This window comes from Ornithodoros turicata, unplaced genomic scaffold (genome assembly GCF_037126465.1).
Source record: "Ornithodoros turicata isolate Travis unplaced genomic scaffold, ASM3712646v1 Chromosome17, whole genome shotgun sequence".
Lineage (NCBI taxonomy): Eukaryota > Metazoa > Arthropoda > Arachnida > Ixodida > Argasidae > Ornithodoros > Ornithodoros turicata.
Genome location: NW_026999326.1, coordinates 3,725,153 through 3,747,257, shown reverse-complemented (window position 1 = coordinate 3,747,257; position 22,105 = coordinate 3,725,153). Strand labels below are relative to the sequence as shown.

Here is a 22,105-nt window from a genome sequence, read left to right as displayed (position 1 = left end):
ATCTGTTTACGCACAAGTATTGCTATCAACCTATCATTGAGTTTAAAGTTGGTGTGTGAGAACCTCCGAGTACACTCTTCAAGTAGAAACCCACAGCAGAGAAGACTACCTACATAGAGACAATAAAGTCCACATGTGGCTGAGCCGTATCCCTGCAGTCGTTTCCTGTTGTAGTGAAATGAAGATGCTGGGTGTATGAATTTGTAGAACTCCTTGTATAGTGGTCGCATTCCGTAGCTATCGAAATAAGAAATGCTCCTATCGTTAGAGATATGGAATAGAGTCCAGTGTTCTCCCGGGGAAGATCTTGGAGCTGTATTCACCACATAAAGACCCGGTCCAGCTTTTTGCAATGCAATTTCATCGCGAGCGAAAGTTCCACGAAAGCATGTCCTTGTGCAATGGTTCCGAGCAAAAGCTGCATAAAATTCCCATTCTTCCATTTTGATTCGTTTATACGAATTTAACGCGTCTGTCTTTGTTTATTTCCAGAACACGAGGTGTCTCGGAAACAAAGAGCACCGTGACAGCTTCTGTAAGGTTAGCAGCAAATGTCAATGTGAGACGAACATTAGCTTGAAGCACTGGACTTAGTGACTGCAGTTCCACATCCGGTGTGAGGTGATAATAAAGCATAAATGTCTCTTTTGCATATGCAGCCGGAGCTAGAGGTATATCCTTGCTCTTAAGTTTGTGAAGCAAATTCATGTATCCCTTTGCATAGATGTCTCGTTGAAAGTCGAAGTCGTCGGTGTAGTGTTGACCGCCAACGTCGAGCACTGCTCTTTTGAGTTTAAAATTTTCAAGCTTAAAAGGGTTCCGTTCTCTATGACCCTGATATGCTTCACTCTTGACCATCAATACGGTCAACTTAGAAGGAACTCGTTCACTATAGAGATCATCAAATATCACCTGAGATTGGTTTGGAGCGATTGTCCTATACTTAATCTCTAAACCTCGAAGAAGGTATGTGGCGGGTGTCGTTTGAAGTCTTCTTTCAATGCCAACGAGTACGCTTGGAGAAACCTGCACACGTCGGAGGTAGAGCACAATTCGAGAAAACTCTATTGTATGCTTTTCAGTCTCGCTGGGACCAGAGAGGAGTCTAAATTCGTCAGTACATTGTCTTAGCACCACTCGAATATCGGTGTTATTAAGGACAAATTTTTCTTGCTGACAGATGTCGCTAAAGATAGGAGAATAAAGATCACAGAGAGTTGATCCTTTGGTGCGTTTATAGCGTGCGAAAAGTCCTTTTGCTTCGTTGGGGATAGCAAAATTTTCAGATTCTCCCACTGGATCTGGTTCGTAAAGCATTGCGGACAAGGTGTGAGTTTGAGTAACATTGTTTGCATTTGTAACAATGTCCAAGTAAGAACGATAGGCATAATGTTCGAAATTAGATACCAGAGTCGAATTAAGATAAATGTGGACATGATGAAAGAGAGAAGATGCAAATGCTTGTACAGGAATAACGTTGTCATTTGTCACTGTACTGCCAGTTGTAGTCAATGCTGCGTCTCCATTTTTACGCACAACTCTACATTGAATGTGTAAGAAACTCGACTGGAGATCAAAGAAGCCGCCACCGAGACCTGGAACATTATATTCAATCACACCGCTCGAGGTAGGTGCAGAAATGGGGAAAAACTCCACATATTCTGACTTCTCCAGAGAAAAGTTTGTCGGTGGAACAGAAAACAGGTCCAACTGATTCGTTGTGCAGAAGCAAGAATTTTTATGTACTAAGGCGATGGTAGACATCTTTTTTTCCTCAGGTGAAAAAGTCAACCTTTCTTCGTTTCTTCGTTGGTTTTACTGATCGATCAATTCTGTTGCCCTTGCTTTTATTACGTTTCCTACCCTTCCCTCTGAGTCTATGCAGCAACTCGTCACGAGTTGAATGGATGGTGCGACCAACCCCTTTCCTTAGTGCCTCTCCAAACGTTGTTCCCTGTTTCACTTCCTCCGCTATGTGACGTCCTGTGTCAAGAAGTTTCCGACCTACATAGGGCGCTACTTGTTTAGTCAGTATAGGTATAAACCGCTGCACCAACTCAGAAAAAAAGCCAGATCCAACTTGATAAAGAGGAGCTGAGTAATGTGGCAATGGTTGATCTCGTTTACCGCTGCCGAAATGCGATATACAACAGGGTGTCTGAGTTATATGCATTTTCGAAAATGTAATGTTACTCCCACACGACCAGAACCAGCAATGAAGGGAATGAAATCACCTATCTCGTTTGCCAGTTCGATTTGAATGCTAGTCAGCTCCTTGACAGTCACATATTTATAGTAAAGATTTGTGAAAGAGTAGGACATAACCTCATTCCGACTCTGCAGTCTAAATGGGAGAAGTCGAAGAAGGGGTGCGGTTATATCACCTACAGCTTCACTTTCGATGATATCGCTGTAAACGAAAATGTAATTTTGCGCTGGGAAGAGGCAGACATCACGCTGAGCAACTGTGAAACTGGAGAAGGTTGTTCGTTTTCCAAATCCAAGCATCAGAGCTAAATATGGGTGAAATGTAACGTAACCCTCATTGCGACGTTCCAGTTGACAAACTCCATTATAGGGATTGTAAAATATGAGACGAGCATCTTCTGGTAGGTGTAAGTTTGCTCGATATGCGTGATTTATCGCATCGGCGAGGTCCTTCCCTGACTCATAATACCCTTCTGGAACTTCGTATTTGGTTGTGCGTGAACGATACGTGATTAGGGTGACTTTCTCTTCAGTGTCCACCTGATATTTCAATACTTTTACTGGCTGGCCTTCATCCAATTCCGAAGAACCGATAATCTTTTCAGGAAGGCCAAGCTTAGCAGAGAGAGTTGAACTTAATTCCAGACCAGTATTTAGTGGAAGTTGTATTTCATAATGACCACTGACTCGTATTATTTTGGCTTGGTTTTTGAAGTGTTTCGTTAGAAGTTGACGAAAAGGTACAATAATGCTTTCTCCCGCAAGAAACTTAACTTGCTCTGTCGTGGTTACGCCACCGAAGAGGCTAGTCTCCGATATACCATTAACGATATCTGTGACATTATTAATTGCAAATGGGATATTCACCTCCGCCAGAGCAACCTCCCACTTTCCATCCAATTGCACTGGCTGAGCTAGTTTAACTCTGAACTTGCTCATTGTGTTACTAGGAAATACATCACTCGAGGCGTTTGACAGTAAGTTGACATAGAACTGGCTCGCCATTGTTTTTCTTTTTCTAAAATGAAAACAACATGATCGTGGGAGTTCTTTTAAACCAAGAGCGAAGTCAAATGGGCGCGAAATTTAAAATTTGGGGGCGCAGGTAGCGCCATCTGTTGAACGGCGGTAAATTTGCTGGAAGTGCTGCCATCTGTAGATGAACGAACTCAACTCCCCCCATGACGCCACCTGGCGTAAAAGAAATCAAACAACCTCTCCACCCCACACAATTCTATCCTGATTAGCGACGCAAGTAAACATGTAGAGCCCGTGGCCCAGTGGCTTAAGACGCTCGTCTGACAACCTAAAGGACCCAAGTTCGATTCCTAGTGTGTTTCACCATGACGTCATTATTGTTACTTAATCTTATCATTGATATCATATCACTAAGATTAACTATGTGACGTCACTGATTAACTATCTTATCCACTGACCTCACTGATATGAGGGCGGAGCGGCTGCGGCCTGGAGTGACGTCATACGTCCTTGATGACGTCATTTCCTGTTTGACGTCATTTCCTGGCCGTAGGGTTAATCTATTGACTACTATCCACTACTTTCACTGGCTAACCACGTACGTTGTTGTGGCAAAGGGTCAGTAGGTATACGCTCTGCAAGTTGGTTTCTGCGCATGGGAAGAGGGCGAGAGAGTACAATGACGTGGGCGCAGGCATGTCGTGCTCCTATTGGCTGAGGAGCCGACTGCACCACGTGCGCAGCTTAGAAAGGTAAACAGTGCGGAATACCCCATGCATTTGGCTGCGTTTTGTGTCTTGTTCGCTCGAATATGGTGAATACGTGCTGTGTTTACGGGTGCACTTGTTCACATTTGGACGGAGTATCGCTTTTCACATTCCCGAAAGAGACAAGACTGCGCCGACGATGGGAAAAGGCAATTAACCGTCGATGCTGGCGGGCGACAGATACGCAAGCTGTCTGTAGCCGCCACTTCAATCCTGACGCCATCGTGCACCAAGGAAAACGGAAACGCTTGAAACCTAGTGCTGTGCCGACACTTCACCTCCGTGGTGCCATCAAAGAACAGCTACCCCAGACAACACACAAAAACCTCGGGATGTCCCTGCGGTCCCGGAATGTCCGGGAAAGGGAAATGTCCTTTTGAAACTTTTTCTGGATGTCCTGGTGATATTTCACCGGGATGACATTTGGAATATCCCAATCAAGTCTTGTTTGGGATTAAAGCAGCGAAAATAGGCTTGTACGTGCACGTCTTTGCTTATCCGTCATGTGTTTATGGAATTTTTAGTCGGCAAGCACGCAAGTTTTTGTGGAAACGCTTGCTGCGAACACTTGGTCAGTCAACTTTCATTATGTGCCAGCTTATAGCCTTTTTTGAAGGCGCACACAGCCTTGAAGTACGCTTAGAAAAATCCATCTATCATCATGTAAAATTTTACCCGCGCACTAATACTAATACCCCGATAACGCTCCCCGAATGACGCGAATGCTACGCCGCAACCCCATCCTACCAAACCCACGCAACCGCTGCGCAGCACAGCAGCCAGCAACTCGCCCCATGCACTCGCCACTCGACGCGCTGCCGGCGCTGCACTCGCGGCCAGCTGTCTGTTGAGCAGCCAATCCAATCCAGGCCCATGTGCTTTCCCGCCTTCAGCTGCTTCAGCTCTGTCGAACGCGTTGTGGCGGTGTTTCTTGTCTCTGTGTGTGCACCGGGAAATTTCCTGCTTTATGTGACAAGCGTGTGAGTGCATGTGTACACAGAGACGTGGGAGTCGTGCTGATCGTCTGTGAAGAACTATATGGATAGCTTTTCAACAATGGGTGAGTCACGAAGTACGAGTTCCATTCTGTTGTTGCAGCCCCTTGCAACGAACAATGAACGCAACTTTCAAAGGATTCTGTTCGCTGATGGGCATCTGAAGGGAACGAGGGAGCTCTTGCTTTTACGTTCTGTGCTTTTCAGACTAGTAATCGTGTTCGTACTAGACTTTCCGAGTATTTGCTGTTGCTGATACTTTGTTTATAAGCGAACGCAAGCACTGAAAAGTATGGTCGCTTACGCGCGAGTACACCTCGATTACTTTTGTTTTTTGTTACTAGAGTGCCAGGGCAATGTTATTTATCAAAGAGTTTATAGTGTGGCGCAGAGTTTCGTTGTTATTATACATGGAAATGTGGTATTCCTAGCGTGAAAGTGTCACTTCCAGTTGCTACTGCTAGTGTTCCGTGTTCTTGAGTGCGTCCTGTTCGCGGATGCCGTTACTACTAGTTACTACGTCGTTACGATGAACGTAATCTGTGCGTAGTTAGTGTAAGCGATTAGCGGAAAAGGTAGCTTGCCCCATAGCACTTCTTTGTGGAGGTCAGTGTGACACAAAGTGCTTGCACAGTTAGTGTAACGCTGTGTACTGTTGTGTACTATTCATTGAGTGTGCTAATCTGTCCTATAGTGTTCGAATGTTGCGTGCATTGCTAATAATTTTGCGGGCTGTGTCACTTGAATGAAGCCATGATTGGGGAGGTGGAAGCACGTGAAAAAAAACAAAAAAAAATCCTTGATTTGGGAATATGAAAGACGAATTCAATTCAGTTCAGAGATTTGCATGAAGGTATTGCAGCTCACTTTGGTTAGTGAACCTCTTGCATTTCTTACATAGCCTCGCAATCTCCACGTAGAGCTCTGCCAAGGGGATGAAACTCGCGAGTTCACTTGCGGACTAAAGTGAGGCGCTGCGAGCGTTTCGCGTCATCAAATGTCATGAAACGTCAGAATTTTTACGTCGAAGCGCGAGTTCTCAACCGTCACGAGCCCATTGGCTCCTGAGGCCGCTCCCCCGGTATGCGAGCGCTCATTGGTTGGTTTGAAAATATGAACTTTCCTTGGCGCGCTCAAGCCGGCGACCGTGTCGGCGGTGCCGGAGCAACTCCAGCAACTCGCCGCAAAGTTTCGAAATGTGTTGGGTGCAGCAGGGACGCAAGCAAAGCATCTACGCCGGTACCGCTTTGGATGGTTTTTAGTGTCCTTCCCTAACATGTTGTCGATACCGACTCTGAAAAACTCGGTGCCTCATGGATACTTCTGCAAGTCAATTGAGTGGTAGATAAGTGGAAGGCAGGTGTGCTTCGCTTGCTTGGTGCGACAACGATTCAAGGAGGACGAATAATGTGTTTTTCCGCTACTCACTCGATGACAGGTAAGTCAGTTCCTATTCTATTTTGCCGCTTAGCATAACATAGCGCCGCACCTGTGACAGGTAGAATTTTTGGTTTTCACACTTCTGATCCCTATCTTTCCTGGTCAGGTATAAGCGCTCAACTCATATCTGCTTCAGAATAGCATCTGCATGGATACAGTAGAATGGATATGACACGATGACACTCAGAGTGGTTGGATCATCATCTTTCGGCGTAGCAGCTTCACAATTTCCTTTGTGACGGATCAACCAGGCGCCTACACGAGCAGCAATATGGACACGTTCTCTGTCATGCCGGACCTCTGAATGTGTGTGCCTGTGCAGCCAATATACTGTTGTTCTACTGTGAAATCTTCCACGTGAGACATCAGCTATCAGTGAACGCAAAGTTGCTTCGGCATTTCATTCGAACTTCAGAAACAATGTTCATATCATGTTCGTGTTGTGCACAGCTACAGCAGACTTCATATTTGTGCTTTGGAAATACCTATCCCGGAAAATAAAGCACTTTGTGTAACAGAGACAGCCAACGCTTCCACATTGTTATTTATTTCACTCGACGCGAACGGAGATCCACAACCACCCAGAACTGCCCCGAACCGCCAAAGCGGGGGAGAGGGAGAGAACCGATGGGAAAGGGAAAGCCTCGCCAGCGTCACAGGTCACCCAGGGAGACAAAAAAAAGCAAAGCAAAAAGCTACTCAACCGACGTCCAACGATTGGCCCAACGCTTGAGGTCACGTGAGTTTTTCCCAACAATAGAATTATACTACACGTTCATTCCCCTGGCTCTGCCTTTTAAGCCTCTGCTTTGAACTCGTACAACCATTCTCGGTGCTTGGAGACACACTGTGTACAAGAGGTACGATGCAACATAGCAGCTTTGTGTTGTCGTAAAAAAAGCTGATTATTTCACTTAATCTGGATATTTTATTTTACAAGATGCCAAAGCATACACACAAGACGTTCCTTCGTCACCTTGATAGAGAATTCGCTCGAAGCATTCAGAAAATATCAAGCACGACACACATTGCAGTACCAAGGAGGGAGACCCAACCGCCAACCCATGACGTGTTGACACCACAGGGTCACATCCCAGTGTCAGTGCCAGAATCGAACAAGGATGCAGAGGACAGCCGGCAAGAATACCTCGGAGGTGCAGGTGTTCACATGTGTTCAGGCACCTCAACCATGGCAGGCATTGGGAACACGGACACCGAACCAGAAAACTTACGGGCTATCCCGTCTCCTGCATCTGAGCATTTCCCAGAAGCAGATGAACGAACGTACAAGGATGCTTTTTGTGACAAGCTGCGTCAGTGGAGTATAATGTATCACATCCCACATGATGCCTTAACGGCTCTTCTTAAGCTTCTCCAGTCCTGCCCTTCACACGAATCAGTGCCAGGTTGTGCGAGAACACTCTTACGGACACCTCGGACCAGCACAAAGGTAGTTCAAATGGGGTCAGGAAAGTATTGCCATTTCGGCCTGTCATCCGGGCTACAGCATGTCCTGCAGAATGCCTTGCATCTTCCAGATGTACTTTCCCTTCATTTCAATATTGATGGACTTCCGCTTTCAAGAAGCACAAGGGACCAGTTCTGGCCCATACTTTGCAGGACTGCGAATTGTGGTGATGGACAGCCATTTTTTGTTGGTGTCTATTATGGAAAATCAAAGCCGTCAGATGTAAACATCTTCCTCCGACCGTTTGTAACAGAAGTTCAGGAAGTTCTCGAGTCTGGCATTGCGATACAACACAAGCTGGTTGGAATAAAGATCACAGTAATTGTGTGTGATGCCCCTGCAAGGGCATTTGTTTTGTCAGTGAAAAGTCACAGCGGATTCCACAGCTGTACCAAGTGTACCATCAGAGGAGACTACAAGAATGGACGGGTTTGTTTTCCTGTTACGCAATCTCAGCAGAGGACAAATGAAAATTTCAGGAATTTTGCCCAAAATGAACACCACACTGGAGAAACCATTTTGACTGAGCTTCCTATAGACATCATCACTGCAATACCATTGGACTTCATGCATCTTGCCTGCCTTGGTGTTGTCCGTAAATTGCTCCAGCTCTGGTTCTCTGGCCCTAGATCTTCATTCAGACAAAGCTCAAGGACTTGCTTCGAGGTGTCACAAAAACATACCTCTCTCCGGAAGCATGTCTGCTCTGAGTTTAGCAGGAAACCAAGAAGCCTTCTCGAATTAGATACATGGAAAGCAACTGAGCTGAGGCTGGTACTGCTGTATACTGGTCCAGTTGTTCTCAAATCTTCTATCCCAAGCACAATGTATTGTAACTTCATGGTTCTCCACTGTGCCCTTACTATTCTTGCCAGTGCAGCACATGTTGAAGAGCACTTGAGATACGCAAGGGAACTGCTGCTTTACTTTGTTAATACTTTTGCATCGATCTACGGTGAGGGCCGTGTCTCCTATAATATTCACGGGTTGCTACACTTGGCAGATGACGTAGAGAACCATGGTCCTGTTGACCTGTGGAGTGCTTTCCCATTCGAGAATTACATGCAACAAGTAAAGCGGTGGATCAGAAAGCCAGAACGGCCACTGGAACAGTTATTTAAACGTGTTACGGAAGAGATGAAGCTTCCCTACTCCACACGTAAAGCCGGCAACTGTGAAGTGACGTTAAGCCTTGAACATGATTCAGGGCCCTTGCCTATTTTCTGTGAAGGACCTCAATACAAGAAAGTTGCCATTGGGAATAAGTATGTGCTGAGGAATACCTGTGGTGACAACTGTTGTGTTCTGTTGGATGGCAGTGTCATTGAAGTACAGAACATTGCCCTTTTCTCAACAACAAGAAAGCCGTGTATTATTGGAAGACGGTTCCTCCAGAAAAATGACCTGTACACCTTTCCGTGCCCATCGTCGTCATTTGGAATTTATGCGGCATCAGGACTCTCAGACACTAGCGCCTGGCCATTGGAAATTGTATCATCAAAATGTATGAAGCTCCCGTTTCAAGGACAGTGGGCAATCTTTCCGTTGCTGCACTCTCAGCTGTTAAGGAACAGTGGCTGTGATGTTGAGGTTGCTTGAGTATTTATTCTATTACAGAAAGGATGCTTTTCAAGGTGTGCTTGACTGAAAGTTGTAGACGTTCGTTGTGCTCTTATTACAATATTTTTGTGCAGATCAACGACATTTTTTTATTGTCAAATTCCCTGGAGAAGACAACGACGTTGATGTGGTGCACTCAACTTGGGTTGAAGATGGACACTGTTGGTGGCCACCAGAGAGGAATTCCAACAAACTGCGATCTATGATTGTTAGGGGACACGCCCCATTGCAGAGCTGGAACAAAGTCGAATGTTCTGTAATTGAAAGATTCTGTAAGTATGCTGTCAATGAGTGTTTAAGAGTGCCTCAGGGGTGCCATAATGTTCTGTAAAGTTGCTGTGGGCTACATTCTTGATATGCCTATGTACTATCCTGTGCCTATGCACTATGTATGGCAGCACACAATGTTGCACCATAGCAACACCATTGCAGTCAATCTGTAAGCATGGTCATGCCGTCATAGGGACAGTTTTATGCTACCTCCTAATGAGTACATACATTGCATGAATGTCTGTTACAGGATGACAATGCATTACAGTTGACTGCAGTATATCTCAGTTACTCTCACAAGCCAGCAGTGTGTTTGAACAGCCTCATTTGTTGCGAACATTTTGTTCGAATTGCGCTAGGGCTACCTGCATGTTTAACTTGCCTGGCCAACGAACTTAACTGCAAAAAACGACATCTATACCGCTCTCATAGCTTTCTTTGTAAGAATTCTGTAAGGGCAAAAAATACCCTGTGTGATCTCTACAGAGTATGTGCAGCATAAAGTGAACGATATTAACTAAAATCATTTACAGGTCCCTCTGAAGATTACTCTGAGGAATGCACAGTTCTGTCACAGGATATAAGTCATGGTAGGGAATTCTCTTCAGGGGATGCTCTTGCAGCTATATGTATATAAGGTTGGCCTATTGGTCCCTAATGAACGTTTTCCAGGGATTTCAGGAGCAGAAATTCTTCAGTATGTTGTATTCAGTTCAGTATATTCTAGCAATGAAACGAAAAAATGTGATGCGGGTGTTATCATATGTAGAGGTTCTATTTTTAGGCTTAAAAAGCTGCCAAAAAGAGTACTGGAAACAGAGCAGTATATACATAAAAATGCACAACCAGTTTTCATACTAAGAAAGCTTGTTTTTTCTCTCTGTTGTGGGGTTGTGAACTCGTCAATTCGCCAGTGACCCTTTTTTTCATTCCTCTTCACATGTATATGCGGAAGTAAATAATAATATAGGTTGAGGCAAAAGTTCACGGAAAATGGCAGTTCCAGATATCTTCGCACTTGTAGTACGGAGTTACAAACAGGTGACTGGGTTGTCCAAACAGGCTTTTTCAATTTTGTGCGCTCCGGTACCCTGTCAATACCATGCTGCAATAAAGAAGTATATAAGCACTACGTTCCATAAAGTTTTGTCCCAAGCTGTGCATCTCGATAAGAGGTCTTTGTCATTAATTGAGAGCTGGACAAGCTGTATGCCATCAACAGTACCTGCTTGACCTAAGAAAGCTTATCACTCACATAAATATTGTTGTGCGAAAACTGAGAACACAGTTAAGAGTTACATGATGGGACCACAGCCCTAACCCCACAACGACAGCATATTTATCATGGCGGTTTCATTGTTAAGGTGTCCCTCTCGCATGGCTTGGTTTCTAATTACGTCAAAAGTTCTACATGAAATACATGAGTAAAGCACACACCTTGAATCTGAATCGACTCCAGCTAGCCAGCAAGATGTTCAGAGCATGCAGAGCATTGACTTGTCAAATGTACCAAAAAGCCATACCAGTAACTCTCTTTCAGTGTAGTGTTTTCATAAAAATTGCTTAACACTGACATGCTGTCGGTTACATTGTCCTCATTTTCCCGCGGAATTCTTGTGTTTCAGAAAAATTCTATGGACACTAATTTAGATAGCTGGACATCAGCCATTTAAAACTGGTATTAAAAAAAACTATTAGGATTGTTCTGATCTATATTATGTCACCCTGCTCAGGGGCCATTCAAGGCCTATATTGCCAAGTACTCCTGCTTTACAGGTTAAATAGAATCCCCATTGCACTAGCACATTTTATAGCTGACATGTTGCAGTTGTGGATGGTGCTGGTGTCAGTTAAACCACTAGGCGGGCATGTCTTAGGATATCAAGCTTCCGGCAACTATGCAAGGCACGGTTTAGTACTTCAAGAACATGCGTCGTCCCAGCAACTCGGCCAGCACGCAGGTGGCTTTCAACAAGGAGCTGCATCATCACCTTGGAGTCCCTTTCTTGGAGAAGGCAGAGGTAGGACAGTTGTGCTGGCAGCACTACATGCATAACGCTGTCGGGACTGTAGTGTACAAGAGCCTGTGTGCACTTGTTACTGACGCTATTTTATTCATATGTGAACAGCACATCAGAGCAATATAACTGAATCTGTGTAGGATATGTCGGCGAAAACAACTCTATTGGACCGCAGAGCCAACTGTACAGCAGGGATACCACTGCGGATATGCATGGTAATGTAAACCCTGCACCAAAATGTAACTTTACAAAAAAAAATAGATTCATTTATTCTGTTCTCTACTCCAGCTCGTGACAGCCGTGTTGTATATGGTGCCCCCTTCTCGGGATACCAATCTCCAACATCTGATACTAGTAATGCAAGGCGCTTTTGTCCGGTCAGTAACATCACGCCTATGGTCCACAGAGGTATGGCCGAGCAGATTGTATTGTTATTCGCTTAACACAGCGGCACTGGGAAATATTTCAGAAGAAATGCGCAAGTCGCAGCCCAGGTTGCAGCCCAGGGCACTGATCCAGCATAGCTACAGCACTTCCACTGCTCGTGGTACTACATTGCAGACAGGTACGACAGCAAGCATAGTTGAATTGAAGTTGGCTCTAGCCGGGGCACCGTGTTTGGGCATTCCTGTTCCAGTTGAAGGGATGCCCAGTAGTAGCTACGAACTGCGCAAAGCTGATAAAAGAGTGATAGCTCCTTCAGTTGGTGCCATCAATACAGGGCTTGTTTTCTTACTTCGGGTTTGACAATTCTGTAGAACCTATGCTACCAGACACTCTAGAGGGATGTAGGCGGTATCGAGCTGAAGACAGCTTCCCTCTTTCAGAACCTTCACAGTTCTGAATTTCTAACTTCGATGCCTTCAACTGGAATGAGAATGTCCAAACACCTGCTTCCGATGATGGAAATGAATGTTTCGTGGCCGGAACCGAATAAGGGACAAACACACGCAGCCTCGAGTGCCTAAGAACGATGAAAGAAGAAGTCCATGAAAAGGTTAGCCAGCTCTAGGACTGAAGAAGGAGTGGGTTCGAGTCCTACAGCTGCTAACCTTTTCTGTGACTTCCTTCTTTCATCTGCCTCCTATGTTTTGGTTAAGCCTCTTCGTTAACCAGGGTAGCTCTCCCTCTACTGTACCTGCCAGAGCTGCGTTATAGTCAGTCATGCACAGCTCAGCAACTGTAATGTGTTAATCACATTATTGCAGGATTTGAAAACGAGGTTCTCCGGCTATTGCATGCGATAAAAATCGCCCAAGAGGACCAGACATCTCAATTGAACACTGTCACGTCTGCCCTGGAGCGTCAAACTGTGCAGGCTGCCCTTGACGAGTACAATGCTCTGGAGCCATATGAAGAACTAGATCAGTTTCTGGCAATCGATCGCTCTCTTAAGGATGAGAAGGAAATGAAAAAGTTGGTAAGCTGATAATGATTGTGCTGACTTCGATGGTGACGTTCTGGAATCACCTCTGTTAAAATCTGAGATGGACAACTGTTACATTGGAATGTGTTTGGGACACTGTTATTCAATACACAGATAACATTTAAAAATAAATTTCCAACTCCCCTTGGTGTGAACGTTCGCCCCAACTAATTAGATTAGTCGTCTTAAATTCGAGAAAATACAATAATTACTCAGTAAGTGTAGACTGAGCTGAAAAGCCGGAAACACTGTCATCTAAAATTTGTATGGATATTCAATACTCCATTCAGTATTGGGCATTGTTTCTATCATTCGATTCGATTCCACTTCAAATATTGGGATTCACACACTCATACATATAACCCGTAATTCATGAGCCAATTTATGAGAGAAACATGTTTTACTGTACTGCAATTCAATCAGGCATAGTAAATGCTGGCACAGATCTCTATTTCTACAAGCACACTTTGACACGTAACACATGTGCAAATTTTTAGATTCATCTGGATCGGGAATGCCCCGACACATTTCTTCTGAAATTGAAAAATGTTGAGGCCTGTTGTGTAACATAGCGTTTTGTTCAATTAGCGAAACATTTTGTGTGCGTATTACACGATTACAGGATAATATGATGTGTGGCAAAGGCATTCATTGAATCACAAAGAACTTGTGAAATTTTATCCCGCAACCCTATATTGAAAATTAAACCACAGTCTCATCTTCCACAAACTGTGTAGTACTGCTGTTCACTCCACTTCTACACAACTACTACTTTTACTATAGCTGACCATGCTGCAACAGTATGGGGGAACGAACACCAAGGATGCTACACTGAGACTCCTGCGTGCACTAATGACTGATGATGTGGCCACTGCTTTTAGCTGGAAAGGTGGAAAGGGGAAGATAAAGTTTTGTGATCTCCTCTGCTGTGATGCCGTCTTCCGTGAGTATCTCACATCTGTACGTTTCAATGCACATCAGGCAGAAATATATATAAAAAAACACAGATGCATTCGATCTAGATTTAAATTATCTCGGACATGGCGGTTTTCTTCTTTTTGAAAGTAATGCAGTAATAATTATATCAACAGGGTTCTTCTAGAAGGCGTGAGTTTAGCCAACTCCAAACCTTGCAGATTAGTAGGCATTTATCCGGAGTTTTGCTGGTTTTTTTTGTGACAATTGTGATCCTGTAGAAATTAAAGTCGAGCAAGGTGTTCTTTTTTCCAATGGCCCATCTCACTCTAAAGCTGCCATTTTGTTATGTGTGTGCCTCGCAAGAACTTCAGTAAATGAAGCATGTTTAGTTGTCGATCCTGTGTGCTAATGTGTCACTTATTGCCTTCCAAATGTATTTCTTCAGGGTGCATCAAGTCAAATCGGCTACTCAAGAACACGACAGATTCGGAGATCGAGTGTCACATAAAATCATGGCTTCGACACGCCAAAGAACGCATAGACAGAAAGGCCGCTAACAAGGAAAGGCCATCAGCATCTCAGGTTTGACATGTGCCACACACAAGGACTCTGACATTTCTGGTTTATGTTACATATTTTTCCATCACGCTTCATTATCAGTAATGCCTGTGCAGTCCTGTACATCTTTGTACATCTTTAAGTGTTACAAAATTCATGTATTCAAACTATGAGGTTACCTGCATGCAAGTTTTGCCTGTACATTCTATTGCCTGGTGGACAACGTGTGTGACATGTTTTGTGACTGCAGTTTGGCTAACTAATTCCGGTTCACTAATTAACTCTCTAATCAATGCTTTTCCAGAAAAGCTTGCATAGAAGAATTTGAGGGAACCCTCGTTCATTGACATCTTGTTTTTAATTTTGACACAGGCTTATCAGTGAGTCGGCCGTTTCGCAAATTACTCTGAAATGACGCAGAAACCAAGGTGAAACTCACGTATTGAGTGCAGAAAGGGTTGCAGCCACTGTCAGACGAACATTCACACAAGCCGCAGAGACTTTTGAAGCTGTCGCCCCGCGGAGCTGACAGCGGCGAGTACTGTGCTATCCAGACAACATTAGGGTGTGCGCTGTTTAACATGTCACTTGTGTCATAGCGCGTAATTAACAGATGGCGGCTGTTGTACTTCCGTGCGCAGTATGTGCAGTTTTGCCTCAGTGTCAACTTATTCAGCGTAATTTGTGTGACGGCAACATTGTGTATGCTTGCTTTCATGCTTTTTGAGACAAGGTATTCTTAAACATGGGTAGCGCGCAGTCCTTCTGTTGTAGCTTTTCCAGAAAAGCGCTAATTAACACCTTGATTGGTGAATCCTAATCAGCTAGCTAAACTACAGGGTCTTACCCTATAAAAGTCCACCCGCGCCGGCATGCCGTGCTCGCTAATTACTCAATGCAGGTGGCACATTGCATCGTCTACGTGTTAAGCTCATAAGGACACTCAGTCATGGTAAATTTCAAAGTGAACGAGCTTTGCAGTGCGAAGTTATAACAGAAAACGTGCAATTCCTGTACTCAAAACAATCAAGATGTCGGTTTCGCGAAGAGCAGTTGACATGCCGCTCCCCAGACGACGGCGTGTCGCATGTCCCGCCAGCTGGGTGGAATTGCAGTCTTCATTAGCTTTCGTGCAAGCATTGCATTTTGCTCCCGAAGTAAGCAACGTGCGGAAGGTAATTGCCGAGATACTTGGCAGATAACAACCAAAAGGGATATCGTCTGCTTATACTGAAAGGTAGTGAAATAATGTGAATCGGAGACGTCTCTGCCTACCAAATCGACACATCACCATCTGGGGAGCGGCGTGTGAACTGCGCTTTGCAACACCGCCATCTTGGTTGTTTTGACTACGGGAATCTCAGGTTTTGCGTTTAACTTCGCATTGCTGGGCTCAGTCACTTCGATATTTACCATGATTGAATGTACTTCTGAGCTTTATACATAGACAACACAATGTGCAACGTGCATTCAGTAATTGCCTAGCACGGCATGCCAGCGCGGGTGGACTTTTACAGGATAAGACCCTGTAGTCACAAAATATGTCTCATGCTCTCTGCATGGCTCCAAAATGCACATGCACAGGGTGCATGAGGTATATCTCATAAGTCGACCACAATTCTGTAACACTCTAATTTCTCTGTAACTTGGGCTAAAATGTGAGCAGTGTCATACTTGATCAGAGTGTGCCAACAACAGTAATTTTTCTGTAACAGGTTTGATGAAGGACTACATGCACTGTGTACCAACAAAACTGAACAATGTTTGCCATATATGCATAGGTGGAGAACTATGTGCAACAGGAAGCACAGGTCGTCCTGAGTTTTCTAACCTACTCGCATTTCTCTCCCTTTTTCTCCATTCAACACTCAGTGCAGGTTAGTTGGACACAGTGCGAGCGTTTGTGCCGTATTGGCAGTACAATACCTGTACTGGTAATCCCTCTATTTTCATGCACCTCCTTTCTGTGATATATCGAGTTGTGCCTTTTTTTTGCTCCGACATATTGGTGCCTCTCATCCATGAGTACAGTGTCACTTTGAACACTAACATTACATTTTTTGTCGTGTAACGTCTTTGTAGTGTTTTTAATAGAAACCAGTGTTGCATTATAGTATACTTTTACACTATATTTTTTATCAACATTTTAGTCTGAAAAGCTCACGTGAATTTCTAGTCCACTGCCATATCTAGACAATGTGGAATTATAGCACTTTTGTATCTGCTCGAGAAAGCAAATGTGCTTCTATACATTGCAGTCAGCCGCCATTCCTAGTTATTACACAGGGTGCGTGCAGGTATACCTAACTGATATTTGCACTTGTAGCTCGTTCTCCATTTACCCAAAGAACTTCCGGTGGCGCACGATGGCGTATCTATGTGTGCGAAACCTACAAAAAATCCTAGAAGCCATACCCGGCGTAAAAAATAAACAGTGCGGAAACCCCGGCTTCCACGCATTAGAATAAAGCAACGTGGCGGCCTCAGGAGAGTTGTATTCAGGTACCGCTATGGGAGCTACCAATGCAGAAACCGAAATGATGTCCCACATGGATGCTCATCACCAATGCCCCTAGTGGTACTAGCATACAACTCACCTGAGACCACCATGTTGCCCTATTCTAATTCATGGAAGATGTTTTTGAAGTGCTTATTTTTTAGTGTCAAGTATGGCTTCCAGGATTTTTTGTAGCTTTCGCACGCATAAATACACCATCGTGTGCCACTGGAAGTTCGTCATTTAAACAGACGGGTTACATTTGCAAATGCCAGCTAGGTTTACCTGTGCACATCCATTGTGTGTATGGCTTTTTACGTGCACATGCAAGTATTTTATCTTATATCTCAAGCCTTATTCAAAGTATACATTGTCGTATTCTTGGTGTACTTTCTGGAAAACATTTTGGTAGAGTCCTATTTTGCGTCCAGATGGTTATGCTTTGCTCTCAAGCATTTCTGAGGTATTGAGAGTATATCCTATAGTGGCACATCTTAGTTTGCGACCCACAATGTGAATTTTACCTGTACTGCAAGATGCAGAGAAAGTGTGTCCTTTAATTTCAACATAATCTCTATTGGATCTAGTCAATTTAAGTGGGATAACCTTGTTAGTTGAATAAATTATGCAGGCAATGCTCTTCTGACCCGCATACCTGTATTCTGTTCTCTTACTGTGATATTACCATTGTTGAGGCAGAAATACAACATGTTCTGATTACGTAATGTGTGCTGTCATCACTGTAGATATCAGGTTGGTCAAATATTGAGCCTTAGCAACCCTATCTAGCAGCGAACTGGATGCCCTGAGCAATATCCTAGAAAAGCCCAGTCAAATCCCTGTCTTGTCCCTCAAGATATCCCCGGAGAAAAATAGGACATCATTCGGTGGACACCGGGACGTCCACTGGACATCCAGCGGACATCACAGGATGTCCATGCGAATCCCACTTATCCACAAGGATATCCGCCGGATATCCAGTGGACATCACCGTGTTGTCTGGGCCTGACAGCTCCAGTGGTAGGTTTGATGACTTGTTTTTGCGTGCTTCCAACGTTGCTGTGAGTGAGATAGCGTGATAGCAGTGATATATCGCACATGAACAGATAGAAGATGCAGCACATCTTCTACCAAGATTCGGATGCCACTCGCAGAACGTCAGGCTCCGGAGAACGGACGCACGCCAATCTCTCACCATCAAATAGTCCAACCTGCATGCGAATGTCCGGGAACGGAAACGTCCTCGCCATGTACAGGTAAATAATCCAAAGCTTAAGTGTAAGTCATTTTGCCTATTATGTGGACATCTAGCATCGCAGTATCAGAGCCCTGCGCACGGTGTGGAGCACTACGTGAACCAGTTCACACCACACTATGAAGTGGATCAGGATGTGGACCTGTCTGCAGCTGAGTGCGGTGAGTTCCTTCCCGGGGCAGACTAGTAAAGGGGGGGTCAGGATGTCCTGACCCCCTCCACGATTTCTGTCTTTACATTGTGTTTAATTGACCTGCAGGAATTCACGATGCAGTACAGCAACCACTAGGGCAGTCTGGAGGTGAGGATGGTACCATCAAGGATTTCCTCTCGCCCACATCGGATCAAGAATGCTGCAGACATGGCTGTGAAGGAGAGCTCCGTATGCATTTTATGGCATAGGTAGGGACATTGCTAGTCCACAGTACAGGGAGGTGTGTAAAGCAATTCTCATGCAGCACTCCATTGCACAGACACGCATAACGAATATGAGAAGCAGATGAGCACGGGAACTACAGCCAACATGTATGAACAGGAGCAGGTTGAACCGATCTCCAATGAAAGCCTTGTCCAAACCACAGAAACACACGAGTGCCATGAAAGATCTGGTAAGAAATCAATATTACGTACTGTGGCGCGCAGACTTCCCATAACCAGCGAAGCACGTGTCGTCGGGTGGTGATAAACGGCTGCAAAATGAGATTGAGATGATCCACTATCCCGTAGAAGGGAGAGTTGGTACGCACAATGCAGAAGTTGAAATGCGACCGTATCCACTGAGCGTACCGACCCTCCCTTCAAGGGGATAGTGGATCATCCCAATCTCGTGTACAGCTGTCTATCGGTGAGCGGTCACACACGCTTTGCTGGGTAAGGCAAGTCTGCGTGCCACTGTTAATTCCACCTTGTAAGAATCTTGCCCTTATACTAATAAGAAAAGTGCGCAAAGAGACAACACAAGAGATATAACCTTTTGATTCTCTGTCTTGTTTTTTTCTGTCTGTTTATTGCATTTTGCTTATTATATTTCCTCACCTACTAGCCTAACACTCCATGCTCCATCACTAACAAATTTGTAAGGTATAGGAAAAATGCTAGAAATGTGAAATACATATGAAAATGCATAATGTAAAACCCCGAGATTAGGGAACACGAAAGGACAGACACAACATGAAGTCTCAATTTGACTTCGTGTTCCCAGTAAACCACGAACGTCTAATGGACGTCTAAGGATGGTACACCGTGGATATTTTGGATATCTAGTAGACATCCGGATATGTCCAGCTAACGTGGAATGGATGTACTATGGATCGTCGGAAGCTCATCCATAACTGTATAGATGGATATCTTCTGGATGTAACAGCTGGACATTTGCACATCCAGTGACGTGCTTGTGAGGCATTGCGACGTCTAATATACGTCCTATCGATGTTCCTACCGGATTATAACATACAACAACATATAGACGAGATTGCAATCTACTTTTTCAGCTATTTTGTGTGCATGATAGCGCAAATGCCGTAGCCCTGGCCGTACCCCACACGACACGGCTTTGGCATTTCTCAGTAGCCTCTATTGGCGTACTGGATGGAACATATACTAAAATACCAATAGTAGCGGGATGTTTGTTAAGTGTAGTGGGGCCGAAAACGTTTGTAACGGTGAGAGGATGTGTCTCTGCAATTAATTCGTACGTCTGCAATGAGTCAAACTGCCCGCTAACATTTCTGATATTCCTTGCTAACAAATATTATGTTTGGAATTCAGGCTATTGTCTATGATGAGGTTACCTATTGAGTGGCGCTGTCAAACTGAGAGGTTTCCTGTGTTGGTGGAAGAGTGCTGCGTAGATACTTTGCAGAGAGCAGGACGTGAACAAATGGAAAACCTTGCTTTTACTCGTTCTCCAATTTCTCACGTTTTCGCAAGATAGATTCGCTTTCTTCTAGCGCTTATACGTAGAAATTACTATTCAATTGATAGTCGAAACAACGTTTCGTAAACATACGTCTATATTATCGTATGTTAATCCGGTAGGAACATCGACTGGACGTATATTAGACGTCGCAATGCCTCACAGGCACGTCCACCAGATGTGACAAATGTCTAGCTGTTACATCCCAAGGATATCCATTTATTCAGTTATGGATGAGCTTCCGACGATCCATAGTACATCCATTCCACGTTAGCTGGATATATCCGGATGTCTTAGATGTTTGGATCTTTCTGGTATGTCTAATAGACGTTTGTGGTTTACTGGGTTGTGTTTGTCCTTTCGTGTTCCCTAGTTTCGGGGTTTTACATTATGCATCATCTTCACCAGCTCGCTTGCTTCCTAGCCATTTTTTCACTGACATATGAAAACTTCAGCTTTACGTAGGCACAACTGATAACACGTACGACCTGGACAATTGCACACCAGGAGGTCCTGTGCACAATTTCGAAGCACAGCTTGGTATGTCTTAGACCACACATTCAGGTGCAATGTAATTTTTAGTATGTTGCAAATTTGAGGTATTGGTAAGACACGAAATGTGCAAGCTTGAAAATTAGATGACAAGCATTATAATTTGCCCTTGTCTAGCATCTCTCGTAATTTTGTAAGTATATTGCTCTGCATATGTGGCATGTCATTTTCCTTGCTCTGACCTCTTTAGGTCAGCTATGTGCATTGTTGCTTGAATAAGTGACACAGCATAACTCTGACACTTATTTACTGCAGAGGGGCTGAGACAAGAGAATCAGCGCCTGAAAAGGGAAATTGAGTCACTGCAGTGTAAGGTATTTACGACGGCCTCCTTGAGTGATGAACAGCTATGTCTCTACACTGGCATTCCTGCAACTAACTTTCATGCCCTTGCACAACTAATTTGCAAGCTTGAAATCAGATACTACAGTAACACTCGTGTTGCAAGAATTAGTCTTGAAGACCAGCTTCTGTTGTGCCTTACAAAGTTGAAGCTAGGTACCCCTGATGGTGACTTGGCATTTAGATTTTCAGTCAGTCATACAACTGTTCAAAACGTCTTTGTGACATTTTTACATGTTCTTTATGAAGTCCTCTATCAAGGCATTATGGTGACAAAAAAGGTCAAGGCGCCTTTTCAGTTGCATGAAATGCCACCTCAGTTTGTACAGTATCCCAATTGTGCTTTAATTATTGATTGCTCTGAAATTGAGATTGAGGCACCTAGACAGAACCTGCAGGCCCAGGGTGCTTCATATTCAAATTATAAGTCACGGTATACTGTAAAGTTCTTGGTCGGTGTCGCCCCAAATGGTGCTATTTTGCATGTTAGTGAGTGTTACTTGGGATCAGTGAGTGACACAGACATTGTGCGCTCTTGTGGTGTTGTTAACATGCTTCATGAAGAGATCTTGTGTTAGCTGATAAGGCTTCCTAATCTATGATCTAATGCCTTCAGGTGTATCATTGAATGTTCCTCCATTTTTGCGTGCACGCCAATTTACAAGTGGGGAAGTTGAGCTAACAAAACGAATAGCATCTTGCCGTATTCAGGTTGAGCGAGCTCTTCAAAGGGTTAAGGTGTTTAAGATCCTATCTAAACTGAAGGCGCATAAGCGACCACGGGATCACTCTGGTTTCCACTTCGCAAAATAAACTTCCAGAATAAACTCCTCAAAATAAACCACGAAAAAAATCCACGGTTGTAAAGATAAAGC

The 22,105-nt window shown here is 44.2% G+C and overlaps 1 protein-coding gene and 1 long non-coding RNA gene across 6 annotated transcripts; both read left to right on the top strand.

Annotated features, from left to right (window-relative positions):
* The first annotated feature begins 3,969 nt into the window (after positions 1-3,969).
* On the top strand, positions 3,970-14,863 carry LOC135372802 (uncharacterized). 5 transcript variants are annotated; one of them, XM_064606267.1, is made up of 10 exons: positions 3,970-5,013; positions 9,551-9,748; positions 10,280-10,336; positions 11,624-11,767; positions 11,908-11,982; positions 12,056-12,175; positions 12,237-12,332; positions 12,976-13,187; positions 13,977-14,136; positions 14,557-14,863. In XM_064606267.1, exons 1-10 carry the CDS (start codon positions 4,992-4,994, stop codon positions 14,697-14,699), a joined length of 1,227 nt encoding a protein of 408 aa, XP_064462337.1. In that variant the 5' UTR covers positions 3,970-4,991; the 3' UTR covers positions 14,700-14,863. The 5 variants fall into 5 exon arrangements, with proteins under 5 accessions (XP_064462337.1, XP_064462338.1, XP_064462334.1 ...); XM_064606266.1 differs by lacking the exon at positions 3,970-5,013 and adding an exon at positions 9,384-9,490; XM_064606268.1 differs by lacking the exons at positions 9,551-9,748; positions 10,280-10,336.
* A 4,150-nt stretch (positions 14,864-19,013) lies between these two features.
* On the top strand, positions 19,014-21,262 carry LOC135372849 (uncharacterized). The gene is made up of 3 exons (XR_010416133.1): positions 19,014-19,029; positions 21,006-21,021; positions 21,144-21,262. It is a non-coding gene; the product is annotated as an uncharacterized LOC135372849 (long non-coding RNA).
* The last annotated feature ends 843 nt before the right edge of the window (positions 21,263-22,105 follow it).